Below are 14,548 nucleotides of genomic sequence, written 5' to 3'. Positions count from 1 at the left end.
ACCTGGAACCGTGCCTCATACCTAATAAATGTTTATTAAGTTGGAAAGGATGGAAAAAGAAGCAGAAGGAATGTAGACTATTTGAAACTTGAGTGGGCCGCTGAGCCTTTCGGAAAACAGGTGAGAACGTCTGCCTGAGAATCGTGGTTCTGAGAAGCAGACCCGGAGCATGTCTCATCTGGTTGTGTGTCGTGTTGTTTTGTTTGTTACTCTGCTGTTGACTTTCTTTGAAAAGGTGTATAGACCGTCACTACTGATCCCCGGGTTATGAAGTTGGGAGTTGATTAATGATTTTTTTTTTTTTTTGATTCTAGTTTTTTTGTAAATTCGCTGAAGCCAGATATAAAGGGGGGAAACATTTTGCATGAACTGCTCTCATCATTTCTTCCTCGCTCCCGACCTTTCGATTATATTGTTCAGCTTTGCGACAGTTCAGAAAATTAAGTACCTAAGTGACTGAGATGAAATTAAGTGTAAAAACCTAAATTCATGGCAGATACAGAAAAGAGGAAGATCGACTCCCTTTTTTCTTTTTTTATACCAGCAGCACAGAGCATATTCAGGTTTCTTATGAAGATTCTGTTAAGGTCAGAGATGTCACTTTTTTTTTTTGTCATTGTCAGTTGTAAACTATCAAAGAGGCATTATTTCTCTGGGCTGTCCTTAGACTTGGAAGCATTTTTTCTGAATTCCATTTTTTATTTTTCTTCGGGATTTTTTTTTTTCCGCTTCCAGGAAAGGATTCTAAGTAGATTTTCAAAATTTAATGCAATTTCAAATGAGACAATAAAAGCATTACATTTGCAATAGAACAAACAATTGCCATGAACAGAGAAATAAATGTTATCAGATATGCTATAACTCATTTAGTCGAACATTTAGTTCTGATTAAAGAAAGGGAGAAATCCTGAGTTGTATATTTCTTGTCATCTGACAGGAGAAAAAAAGAAAAACATAAAAATATCTTATAAAAAATAACTATCCCCATCACCAAATTTAAGGAGTCATTTATTTTCTGGATCCTTATATAGGAGAGATTATGTAACATAATAGATGTGACTTCATGTAGGCTGTTACAAAAACAGAAACTGTGTTGTCTTTCTAAAAGCACAGGGAAATAATAGAAATAATGTTACATTTCTAAAAGCATTTCTAAAGTGATCCTAGGTAATATAATTTGGGGACATTATTTTCTGGTTTCATAGGTGGACGGTCTTGAGATGTGACTAGGTAACTCCCTGGGGCTGAGACGGGCTTCTACCTGCCCCTGATGGAAGGCTACTCCATCTCCACATGGGTGTCATGGGGCTGGCGGATCCTTCATGGTGCTATAGTCTTTTCTGTCCCTCTAGAGTGAGACAGGAAAGGACTCTGCTTTGTTCCAGAAAGTAGAGTGCTCGGTCTCGTTCCCCACGCATGCTCCTGAGCTGGGACTCTTTCCTCTGCCACACAGCATGCACTTGGAACGGACGAATGAGGTTAGTCACCCTCTATAATAGAGCCAGCTCTACCTGGTCTCATCGGCAGCAATCATAACGTACTGAGCTATGCAGCCCCTATCTGACTGGCTCAGGACCTAGGGCAGCGACAGCGCTGCTGCTTGGCGTGGCCTGCCCTTCGGGAGGATGCCGGAGCGCAACTACCACTGCTCTGAGCAGCGTGGGGCCTGGCATGCGAGGGACAGTGCTGGAATGCCCACAGGTGGTTGTCAGATGATCACCACGGTGCACTGGCAATGTAATTAGTGGGTTGTTAGCCATTTTTTTTATTTTAATGAAATAGAATAGAAAGTACTAGCATGCCTTACTCATGGAAAAGGTAAATACAATTTTGGGAAGCTTTGTATCAGTTACAGGTATGTGTGCACATATGTATATGTGTGCTGTGTATATGAAAGGATTTCTCACCATGGGTAGTAGTCAAAAAGTTTAGAAGCTGCGCTCACTTCCGCAGCACATACACTAAAATTGGAACGCAAGAATGACACGCAAATTTGTGAAGCGTTCATATTTTTACAAATGTTGATAATTATGGCGTACACCTGAAGTTAATATAATATTGTATGTTAGTCATGTTTAAATAAAACTTTTTAAATAAAAAAATTAAGACTTGCCAATAAAAAAAAAGCTAAAAAGCCAAAGCATTTTATTAGTAATATAAAATGTATGTGTGTTTAATAAGTTTCACCCATAATCTGTACATAACAGGAAAAACATGCATTTTTCCCTTAGTGATATAGAAGCAACATTGCTGTAATGCACTAATGTTCTTCAGTAATAGAATGTGCATAAAAATAAACTTTCTTCAGACAAGTCTTCCATCAGAGTGTGTGATACTCTAAAACAAGAATCATGTATAGATTTCTAGCCCCACCTGCTGGATCCAGAAAAACAAACACAGACTGAAATGCCGTGGTTTTCTTGGCTTTGGGTTGTTCTGTTTTGTTTTTAAGATTTTAAAATAGAAGTCCTAAATTTAGGTCTTAAATCCAATAACTATTTTAGGTTAGTGTGACACATTTATTTAAAAACAAGTCATTGACCCTCATTTTAAAACCTGAAAATTGCTATGTGTATGTATATATGTAATCTTAATAAATAATTCATGATAAGAATTCAGAAAAAGACATATATGAAAATGAAAGTGTCTCACAAACACCTTTAATTAATAGGGAAAAAGGCAAAGACGAGACACTTTATGGTCCTCTTTCCCTTTACCTAATGGATTTAAATACAGTCTTGAAATTTAGATACAAAATAAAACAAAGAAACAAAAAAGATATGCCCACCTAGTTAAACTGAAAAACTTCCTGGATCATTTATTAATAGAAGAAGCCATAACTTAAACAGAGACTCAGATCCAGGGTGTTTAAAGAGGATAAGAAAGTAGTGTGACAAGCCATATAAGCTATGTGACATTGGCTAGAACTTCGAGCCAAACTAAATAGGACATAAGGAGAGAAGGAAATGTGACATTCTTCAGAAGATCTGCAAAGAAGATCCTGGCATGGCTAAGTAAGACCAGATTGTGTTTTACAATTTATTTATAATCTGACTATTTGGAGCACAGAATAAATTTTCTCATGGAAATAGTGATGAAATGCTTTGCCTTGCCCCATTTTTTGAGAGTGCAAAATAGTATAAATTTTTAGCACAGATGCGCCCGGTTAGTTTCATAAATGGTGGCGGAGCAGGCGTGAGACAGGAGGGAGCAAGAAGGACCCTGGGCCCCCTCAGCCCTAGTCGAGAATTGCCAGATCTTCCCTTTGATCGCAAGGTGGTGGAAATCTGGGTTTTGTGTGGAATCGCAGTTTATTGTTGATAGTTAATTCAGATCTTAAAAGCCCTACATGTGTCGACTCGGGTTGGATAGTTCTCTGGGCGGCCAGTTTATAGTTCTGATTCTAGAGATGGTCAGGTTCTGCCATTTCCAGTTATGAGAAGGTCCTCCACAGAACTAGCCTTGACCTTCTTATTTGCTATCTTCTTTATGCCTGCTGCTCTTCCCACTCCGGCCCAAATGAAGCAGGTCAACTGTAGCCAGTCACAGAAGGAATTCTGACATCCAATCTAATATACTGTGATTTTGCTTAGCAAGCTTCAGTAAATCTGTCTGCTCTCCCAGAGTAGGGTCTGCCTACTTTGGCCTTCCCTCATTTCTCTTAACAGGATCCTTTTCTTCCATCTAATACAATCTCATACCCTGTCAGCTCTTTTTAACTCCATGGAGTCTTAAAAACAGTTCTAACCCTTAAGCACATAACTCATTCTTATACTCCAGTAACTGTACTTTGGCCCTATGGCTCCATATGCTTATGCTCATACCTTCCTGCGCCTGTGGGAATCAGCGCATCACATATCTGGAAAAGGAGGCTGTTAACATTCATTCATCTCCACATTCAAAAATTTCAGCTCTGTGTGGCTTTTAATTTTTTCCAATCGAATTAAAATCATTTTATTTCTGCGTAGCTTATTATCGCCTTTAGGTTTTTCAATGTGTGAGTATCCTGGGGCCCTCTTAATTCCTCTGCTCCTTTTCAAACCACATATTAGAACTGTGTAGCACATTGAGGATCAGGCAAAGCAGGGTTAGGCCATTTCTTGAGAAAGGGCCAAGAGTTAAGTTACAAAAGGAGGAAGGAAGAAATTAATATACTACTTTTCTTGAATTTCACACTAAGAATAGGGGGACAGAAAGGGGAAGAATTTAGGAGTTGAGATGAGTAAATCCCAGCTCGTGTATAAATGACTCTTAAACCTCTTTTGACCAATGATGGGTTAAGGCACCATAATATGTATCAAAAGATAATAGTTCCTTGTTCTGATCGGTAGTCATTAAAAGCAAAAATTATGAACATATGAAAATTCAGATGTAAGTTACTTGATAAGCTTTTTAACTTCCCATAAATTTTGATGACTTAAACATAGCTGTGTGTGCAACAATCACTGTAATCTGCAAACACCAGCCATGGTTCTGAGCAGTTGCCATTGATCAACTTGTTTAAACTTCACAACAATTCTATAAAATAGGCATGATTGTTATTCCGATTTTTTAAATTAATTAAATTCTGTGCCTGAACTCCGTAGCACCTGTGCCAATAGCTTTTGAACTTTATTGACCACAACCCAAAGTGAGAAATATATTTTATATTATGCACACATAGTGACTCTGTATACATACTTAGATATATTTCAGTTTCAGAAAACATAAAAATTTATCCTTACTCGAATAATATACTCTAATGTTTTCCATTCTATTTAGTGGGCTTTTGTTTGTTTGTTTTTTTCTAAGCTGGTTTGGGCCAACTAAATTGATATCAGGACTTACTGATGGGTTCTGGCTTACAGCTTGAGAAAAACACTGCACTGTGCTGTATTACTTTCCACATGTGTACTGCAGAAAAACCACGTATGTTTATTTGTATACACAGACAAGACTCAGTGCAGGAACCGAAGCCCTAACAAACCTGGATGCACGCTCAGATTCACAAAACTTTATGCTTAATATTAACCAGAGGATAAGTTCTGTAATTCCTTTGTAGATTTATAGTGATCTCTGCCTGTACAAGGCTAGTGACAAGTTATTAAGTGATCTCAAACAAACATGTCTCTATGAAAAAGAATCGTGTAAACTCGGAGTTGAAGAGATTTTTTAAATAGCATTTCATCCAGGTGCCCACATGATGCCTTGATTCTCTATATATTGTGCTCAGTCTGTGCTTGAAACACTGCCAGTTGGGGAGTGGTTCCCGCTTTCAGGATAGCCAATCTGTCCTTCTGGCTAGCGGGAGCAAGTTCTTTCATAGATTGAGCCGAACTCTGTCTCCCTGTTGCTTCTTTCTCCTCATCCTTAACACCCTCTTTGCATGAGCCTTTGAGATGTGTGAAGAAAACTCTCGAGTGCTAGCTTTGCCAAATGGAGTCCTGCAAGGTGACAGCAGCCATTGCAGACACTTTAGCCTCTTGGTAACCCATGTCCTGCTGTTCCCACTGAAACAGGAGCTGATGCACTGCACAGCATTTGCAACTGCAGATGAATATCATCTTGGAAATCTTTCTCAAGATCTGGCCTCTCACGGATATGTCGAAGTAACAAGCTTACCTAGAGGTACATCTTGAACCTGGGGCCAAGTATGTTAAAATGTATTAGAAAATCATTTTCTTGTGATACTGCCTTAAATGTGCATTTGCTTAAGTTTCATTTTCCATTTAAAGGATTGCATCATCACAGTGGTGTTGAATCTCTCCATACAGATGGCATACAAAGATGAGAAACGGAAATGTAATTACAGAGAACTTAGTTCTCAGATTCAAATCAGTAAGATCTGTTAGGTGTTATAGCATCCTTCTGACCTGGGATGATCAAAGGCCATGACACTTCGTTTCTGTCAGATTGAAAAATATTACAGAAAGTCCAGGAAACTGATAGAAATGTTGGGGAGAGCCTTTAAAAAAAAATTTATCAGTAAATCCAATATTCTAAAATTAACAAGACTAATTAAATGATAAACCCAATATTAAAAAGAGGATTACAATAAACTTAACTGAGGATATTAGAATAGTATCAGGAAGGATTCTTGAGAAAATAACTTGCTTTATATTTAAAAAATAAGTAACTGGGAATATTTTGATGGCAATTCATGAATTTACCTCAAAGTAGCCAAAATAACAAGTTAAAAACCTCCCTGCCTCACAGAAAATTCTTAAGAGTCACTGACTCCATAAGAAAGGATAGATATGTCATTATGTTTTTTTCAGCCTCGATGATCTGAACAGACTATTTGTGCTATTTGATGACAAAAACAAACATAATTGACTTAGAAGAACAGAGCTCTGTCCAGGGCCCCTAAGCTGAAAAATGGCCCTGGGGTGTCTTTGGCCCTGGGGAGGGTGGCTGTACACTGTATATCTAGGGGCTTCTTGGACCATTCTCACTGGTTGGTCCATTTCCTTTAGTTTGCTCTTGGCAACATAGGTGAGCTTTGGCCTTGTAGGATGTAGTACTTAGGGACGTTAGTTCACTCAAAAAAGGTAGTTTAGGATTTGGTCTCTATCTGAACTCTTCCTCCCCCAACCTGTGCCAGGAATTCTGAAACTCTGATTCTAATTTTAGATTAAGAAATTATATATAACTTCATGTATTAATATTAGTGTGTTAATTTATATTAACATTTATAACATAGAGTATATACTTAAAATAAATATTATTACACTAACATGTAAAGCAACTTCTTATTGATGAGTATTTGTATATTAATATATATTTGATAATATTTAAAAGGTTAACATTTAAGTGTTACAGATGATTATGGTGGTAGTTCTCATAATTAACTTTGAAATCATGTGTTAAAATGGTCCGTATCTTTGTTTCTGTATATTTTCTGTTACCCACAGTTTATGTAATAATTTAAAATTCAGCAGAATTAGTAGTTTGAGAATTATTATGTAAAATTATATTATGAATAAAATGGTATTTAAAAGATAAGAATATATTAATGGTTCTTCATATTTTATTTTAAATTAATTTTGTGGAAAGAAGTTTACTTCTTGAGCCTTAGTTTTTTTTTTAAACTAACACTTTAATTATTATTAACAGAACAAATGATTACTGATTCAAAATGGGTGTGAATGAAGTTTTAAATAGCACTAATAATAGTATCATAGGTTGTTGAATGTTTTGTGAAGGTGATTTTCGTATGGTCTTTTCATTGGCATATATTAAATACTTTCAGAAACCTTAGTAGAAAGATGGACAGTGTGTTATGGAGTATTTAATGGGATATGAAGAAATGATCATGAATTGTTGAGTAAAAGTTTATAGGTGACTCTTAACCTTCTGTCACCCTGTGACATAGCTTTTCAGTATTTTATTTTAAATCACAGATGCAGCAAACATTTTGGTGATGGGTGTGGAAAGTTCTGCAAAAGAAGGTGATCCTGGAATAATCTTCTTCTTCAGGTAAGGCAAGAGAGAAACCCCCCTGGGAGGTGAGCTCATGGTCAGGCGATGTGGCCTTTAAGGTGTGAATACTTCCTCTCAGGAGTAAATGTGTTCAAAATTTATTTGCGAATTAAATTCACCTTTTGCTTCGTAATTCCTAGAGAGTTTTTCAGCTTTAGGAATCTCTTAGTAAATCCTCTTATAAAATAAAGAATTTTTAAAACCAGTCTCTGTGTGTAAACCGGGATTGGCACATACTAAGTTCGCGCAGAGCATCCTGTTCACTCACCTTCAGTGCCCCTTCTCGCGTTCACGCTGCCTGCCCTGCTGTCTTCCCTTCCTTCTCTTTCTCCCCCTCTGGAGCTCTCGAGCTGAAGTTTTAGCCCAGTTTACCTGTCCAGAGACTTCAGACTGGGACCTCACTTATACACTCTATTTCTTTCATTCATTAAAAGTTCTTTTAATATCAGTTACTCCAGAGTAGCTGAGGGGAAGGGTCATGATAATAGAAACAACTTAGAATAATTTCATGTTATCCTCACAACACTTGAGAAAGATGTTCTTACCATTTTTTCAGCTGAGGAAACGGAGGGTCCAGGGAGTTAAGTGAATTACCCACAAGCATGGGACTAATAAGTGGCAGAATAGAAACAAATGAACATCCGTAAGAATCCAGACTTTGATAAAGTTTTCGCAGCCTTCATCCTTGTGGTCCATGATAACTGCAAGCCCTGTCATTGTTCCCGTCAACAGCCCACCTTTCTTTTGCTGTTGTTACCTTGGAGATCATCAAGAGTTCAACATTTAGTCCAAGTAGAGTAGCATCCCCTTCGCCTTAGGTGAGGGGCGCGGATTTCTGAGGTCCCCGTAGACCAGTGCCATCCATCAGAAATACCGCGCAAGCCACAAGTACAAGCCTCGTGTGTTTTCTAACCCACATTTTTTAAAGTTAAAAAAAAAAAAAATGAATTCACTTTAGAATAATAACAGTATCATATATTGCCTGAAATTAAACTTAATAGTGTGTTTTATTTAATCCAGCATATCTAAAACAGTATCATTTCAACATGTAATCAGTCAAAAATTACTGAGATTTTACGTTCTTCTTTTCATGCTAAGTCTCTGAAAGCGGGTGTGTGTTTTACACGTACAGCCTCTCAGTTTGCACCAGGCGTATTTCAAGTGCCCAGTAGCTGCACGTGGCTTCAGAGCACCACACTGCACAGCCCAGCTCTGGATGAAAGGTGCCCAGTTCCCCAGACAGCTCGTCTGCCAGAAAGTGATTCTCTGAAATGATACTCTGGCTATGGCTTTAACCACCACTCAAGTCCATACCCTGAGACCCTGTGCTGGTCTATTGCAATAATTGACTACCTGATCTCCCTGCCTGTCATCTGTTTGTCTGTTACAGGCAGGATAATTTTTCAGTAGGGATTTCTGCTCATTACACTCTCCTGCTTAAAATTCTATGGAATTTGAGCAAACCCCTCACCACAGCACAGTTCTTTGAGGGGTTGGCTCCTCCTTGCCTCTAACCTCACTGCCCACCACTTGCCCATGTCCACAGCCATTCAGACCACTGGCTCTTTTTTCCGAGACGTTTTCCTGTCCCTCGCGCCTTCTCCCTGAACCTAGGAGTGCTCTGCTGGTGCTTCGGGAGCTGTGTCCCTCTGAAGTACAGCCAGGTGTATTCCGCATAATTCTGTTATAGTACTGATCACACTCTTTGGTAATTGGTGACCTGAGTATTAGTCTTTTCTAGATCAGGAGCTCCTTGCAGATAGGAACTAGATCACACTCATCGTTGTATCTCCGATGCGAAGCACAGACCCACACATATCCTAAGCACAAAGCTTAAGAAATGTCTGAAGGCTGATGTGGGCTCAGCGTATTTCTACCTTTCTTTCATTGCCACCTTTCCTTCCTCCAGTGCAATAACCCAGAGCCATACTCCTTTTTTTTATTTACCACCTAAAAGAGCTCCGCAGCTCAAATTTCAGAAATCAGAACAAATTCATTTGTAGTTTTTAGGCCTTCAACTCTACCAAAGTTAGGCTGGATTCAGAGGCCCCCTTGGTTTCATCGGGGCTGTGCCAGAGCCTATAAGTGTGGGTGGCACTATTCCATAGGTGCCTTTAGCCACCTGAGGCTTTGAATCGTCTCATTCTCTTTATTTTACAACTATTAAAAGCCTGACTCTTAACCTTTTCCTGTAGCAGAATCTAGTGAGAGCTAACAGATCTCAGAAATTTCCTCATTCTGTTTTCTGTACATCATAATTGAGCCAGGTATAACACAGTTTATTTATTACAAAATTATTTTTTTTATTTATTATTATTTATGCCTACAGCACCTGGTCTTCCTAGGTGGTCTCCCATCCACGTACTAACCAGGACCGACCCTGCTTAGCTTCCGAGATCAGACACTGGGCTCACTCAGAGTGGCATGGCCATAGACCATGGACCATGGCTCCACTGGGGTGTGAACCCGGGACCTTCTGCTTGTAAAGCAGAAGTGCTAACTACTACACTATGGAACCGTGTCCTGAAACAGTTTAGATAGATGAAGTTATATAGTATTATAAGAAGTTATTTATTCTGCAAACCCTGAGAGAAATCATGAATTTTTGAGAGGTCAGGTTTTATCAAGAGTTCAAAAAGTAGCTCTTATTTTAGCAAATCCATCTAGGAACCATAATGTCAAATCAATAATAAATCATATGTTTTTAAATTACATTCTGGACACATTCTAAATATTACCTAAGCTTTACGTATGGCCCGAAAGAATATTTTCTACCTTTACTTTAGCTGATTCTTTTATTCTTTTAAATCAGGGAAGGAGCGGCTGTGTTCTGGAATGTGAAAGACAAAACTGTAAGTATAAATAAAGTATGAACGTATAAAAGTTCAGTTTTCTTCCAATAAATTGTTAATTAGCACTCAATAGTCTGAGCCATTGGAAAATAAGTTAACAGATAATCTACAACTTACTTGCTTTGTATTATGTGATAATAATCCTAGCAGTTTTATCTTCCAAAATACATTCTGGCTTATAATTTCCTACATTTTCCATTCTCTGGGCATATGCTAATTTGTGGAGAATCAGGACAATCCTAGCTGCCCTGCAGAGAAAAGGAAGTATACTCCATACACGATAATCTGAATAATGTACGCACAGTTCACAGGCGGCTGGCTACCCTACCCTATTTTTAGATCAGTTTTGACTTTATCACAGGAAATCACTTTTCACTATCCCAATCAGGATGTGTTTAATACAGCCTTTTTAGAAGCAATTTGATAATATACATCAAAGCTTTATATTTAACTCAGCATTTTTACATCTAGAAAGTTATCCAAAGAAAATAATTAGTTTTGTATGATGAATGCTGTACAGAAAGATTCATCAGTGCATTATATACAATAGCAAAAATGAGAAGTAATCAAAATACACAATAGTAGGAAGTTTGTTAAATATATGCATAGGATAGAATACTAGAGCTCTCGAAAATCATGTGGAAAAATATCTATTCCTATATAATTGCCTATGTATATGATAAGGTTAAATTAAGAGAGCAGGTTACAAAATATAACTCATATAATAATATCAGAGCTGGTTAAAAAAATAAACCATCTTTTACTAAGAGGAAACACACACACGCGGTGGTGGGAGGAGGGGTTTCCTGGAAAAAAAGGAAATATAAATGACCGAGAAATATAAGAAAAATGTAATACAAATTGGCTATTTTAAGTGGCAAAGGTGTAAAAGGCTGATAATACCTTTTTTAAAAAATAATTTTTAAAGAATGTTCTTGTAAATGGATTTTAAAATTGGGAAAACTGGGACAGTAGTTTAGCAGTATTTATCAAAATTATAAATGTGCATGTCTTTTAATCTAGCAGTTCCTAAAGAAATATTCCGGCAAGGTCAGGAAGATAGATGCATTGTGACCTTTTAATAGTATGGTATAGAAATCATCCCCCCCCGGACGGACATTTAGGATGGTAAATAAATTGCAGTTCCCGCATTAAGGAGAGTAGCCTTGAAAATGTTCACATGCACAGTATGATCCCATTTCATATAATAAGCAAAATAAATGTACACATGTACACACATGGGAAAAAAGCCCGAGAGGCTGTGCGCCAAGTTTAATTGTTAGCTTTTAAGGATTAGGAATTCAGGGAAACAGAGGGAGATTATCACTTTTTACACCTCTCTGTTGTTTAAATTTTTTGAATACTTATACATTTTTAAAAAGATTTAAAGAATCCAAACCATAATTCTACTAGTGGTTTTCTTTGGGCTGTAGGATAATAATTTTTTTTCTTCTTAATGTTCATTTGTGTTTTCCAAATGTGAAGACAAATGAATATACCTTCCTAATGAGTTTACTATCATGATGAATTTGCTTTTTCCTTAAAAACTAAACAGAAAAACATGTCACCAAACGTAATGAAAATATTACAAGCATTAACACAACACTGTAACAAACTTCTGTGCTGAAGGAGTCAAGTATAATTTTAGTATAATATTTCTTTTAGATGAAGCAAGTGATGCAAGTTCTAGAAAAACATGAAATTCAGCCCTATGAAATTGCATTGGTACACTGGGAAAATGAAGAGCTTAACTACATAAAAACAGAGTAAGCAACGTTTATCAAATTTTTGAAAAGGGCCCTTGGAGTAGCAAAGTAAAGCAGTAGAGGGGATTAAATGACTTATGAATTTGGAGACTAATTTTAAGAAAAAAAGTTATCGATACAAATGCAAAGCCTAAACAATATGATAAATATTAGTGGATAGACATCATTTTTTAACCTTCTCAGGCTACCCATAAATTAAAACAAGTAGATAGTATAACCCCCAAATGGTAAGTTTCCTGGGCAGCCTAAATCAAGTAAAATAGTATGTCTTCATCAGAATGAACCTATCAAATTGTTCTAATAAAGTTTTTCTCTTGAGTAAATCCACTTCTATCGATTTTGGGTATAACAAGGAAATGTAATAAGGGGGTGATCTAAGAGAACCACCTATAGAAATGGGGTGCCTGCAAGAAGCGGGGTCCTGACAGACTGTTCTCATGTAAGATATATGGGTGGACAACCTACTAGCAGATTCCTGTCTCAGCAATGGGGTTAAAAATGAAGAGAGATGTCAGGGCAGAAAGAGAAGGTAGCGGGGACAGATTGAAAGGTCTTTTTCCTCTTGGAGTTCCTTGTCTAGTGGAACAGGATAAAAGTCTTTGCATTAAGAAGGGAAGAGATGAAAGCGGAGCTTGGGGACATTTGGAAGAGACACGAGCCATAGAAAGACCAGGCGGGATAAAAGCTAAGTAATAATAGCCGATAGAGTCCCTACTCTCCCTGTGCCAGGCTCCATTCCAAGTGCTTCTTGTGCATCGTTTCACTGAATCCGGACAGAAACCCTCCTGTAGTTAAGTGGCTTTCAGAGGAGACAGAGATATTGTGTTGCCCAGGGCACCTGAGTAGTGAGCGAGGGCCTGGGCCCACCATAGTGGGTGCAGTGGACAGTGGGGGTGTGAACCTGAGAGACGCAGCACGTGAGGGATAGAATCTTCTTAATAAGCACTTGGCCTTGTGGTTAGGTCCCAGGAATTCCCCTCTTGTGTTCTACCTCCAGATCATACTCTTACGAGGTACTCCCCCTGCCCACGGACATACACCCCACCCCCCCCCACCCCGTACTCCCTGCCTGTCAGTCTGAGGGGTACAGTCCTTAACTCTTTTGGACCCAGACTCAGTGATTTGGTTTTCCTTCAGATTTTCTTAGCAGCCACCAACGTGGTAGATTTTGAGTCCTGTCTAAGATTCCAGGTGTGGGCTGCTGTACTCAATGCTGTGTGTGAGCCAAGCTGATTTATAAAGCATCTTGTTGATGCTGCTCTTTTTCTGACTTTTCTTTATTTCCCTCCACCTGAGGTGGTCAGGGCAGACCCAGCCTCTCCGCCCACCCGTTAGGCCTTCTTGTCCTCCAACTGTGTCCGTATCTCGTTTCACGTCTTTTGGGAAGATTTTAGCCTATATTTTTCCTATTTCCTAGTGATGTTTATATTCCCAAATTCCTTCCTTTTCCCTGTCTTCCCAGCCTCTTCCGTAGTTTTCTAGATGTATACCACAGTTTTTCCCAGCTTCTCATCTCCCTTCCCATCCCCACCATGTCCCTGTGATTTTAGATTACACCGTGTATATAATTTTATATTTAACATTTTTCACTTAGCAATTTATTTTTTTTCCCCTTCCGTTAAATATCCTTCCAAAACGCACTTTTTATTTTTTGTTGTGTGGAATTACTATACTTATATAGAACCATTCTCCTACTGAACATTTAGTCTCTTTCCTAATTTTTTATTATTAAGCATTTGACCATAAAGTTTTTTGTACATAAATCTTTGCATATTTTATCAAAAGGTTTAAAACATTTGTAATACTCTTGATACCAATTTCAAAAATGACCTAGAAAGATTGACTTTTTTCCAAAGAAAAAAAGTGCTTGTCACAATTTAGAAGATCCTTTTTTTTCCCTTTTTACAGGGGGCCCTCAAAACTACACAGAGGGGAAATCATGTTAAATTCCGAGCTAGATTTAGATGACACCATTCTAGAGAAATTTGCTTTCTCAAATGCTCTTTGCCTTTCAGGTAAGTTAATACTACTTAACAGAGAAAGTATTACATAGTTTTCATTTCATCAAGGTAAATTTAAGTATTTGGTAAAGATTTTGGCATGTGTTCACAGAATACTCAGCAAAGTTTTAACATTCCTTTTCCTTTTTTTTCCAAGAGAAAAAAAATATAGAGTATAAAATATAGTATCTGCTGAAGCTACTGATGTGTTGACAAAGGTTACCCTCTTCAAAAATATTTTTATATCCTTATTATTACCTTTATTTTTCTTTCCTTCTCTTTATGTGGTGATTATTCTTAAGTTGTCTCTAATCCAAAGAAAGCACAGGCCTCTGTGTAAAAAAATACACTCTGGTTTTTCACAGAAATGAGAGGCACAGTGGCTCTAAGTTTTTCTGAAGGTCTGTGCACCTAAATACAACTGTAGAAGTTCTTGAAGAATTTTTTTTGCTGTCAGTCTACACTGGGC

The 14,548-nt window shown here is 37.7% G+C and overlaps 1 protein-coding gene across 2 annotated transcripts in view; it reads left to right on the top strand.

Annotated features, from left to right (window-relative positions):
- The window catches only part of RMND1 (required for meiotic nuclear division 1 homolog), a 34,386-nt gene that overhangs the window by 6,526 nt on the left and 13,312 nt on the right, over window positions 1–14,548 (top strand). For both annotated transcript variants that reach the window (XM_016149149.2, XM_036222727.1), the window contains exons 3-7: window positions 5,499–5,607; window positions 7,383–7,458; window positions 10,274–10,313; window positions 11,979–12,079; window positions 13,988–14,094. In XM_016149149.2, the coding sequence (XP_016004635.2) occupies window positions 5,499–5,607; window positions 7,383–7,458; window positions 10,274–10,313; window positions 11,979–12,079; window positions 13,988–14,094 (433 nt within the window). The remainder of the gene's footprint in view (window positions 1–5,498; window positions 5,608–7,382; window positions 7,459–10,273; window positions 10,314–11,978; window positions 12,080–13,987; window positions 14,095–14,548) is intronic.

Source organism: Rousettus aegyptiacus, unplaced genomic scaffold (genome assembly GCF_014176215.1).
Source record: "Rousettus aegyptiacus isolate mRouAeg1 unplaced genomic scaffold, mRouAeg1.p scaffold_m13_p_1, whole genome shotgun sequence".
Classification (NCBI taxonomy): Eukaryota; Metazoa; Chordata; class Mammalia; order Chiroptera; family Pteropodidae; genus Rousettus; species Rousettus aegyptiacus.
Note: the sequence above shows the minus strand (reverse complement) of the source record. Positions and strands in the feature narration are given on the sequence as shown.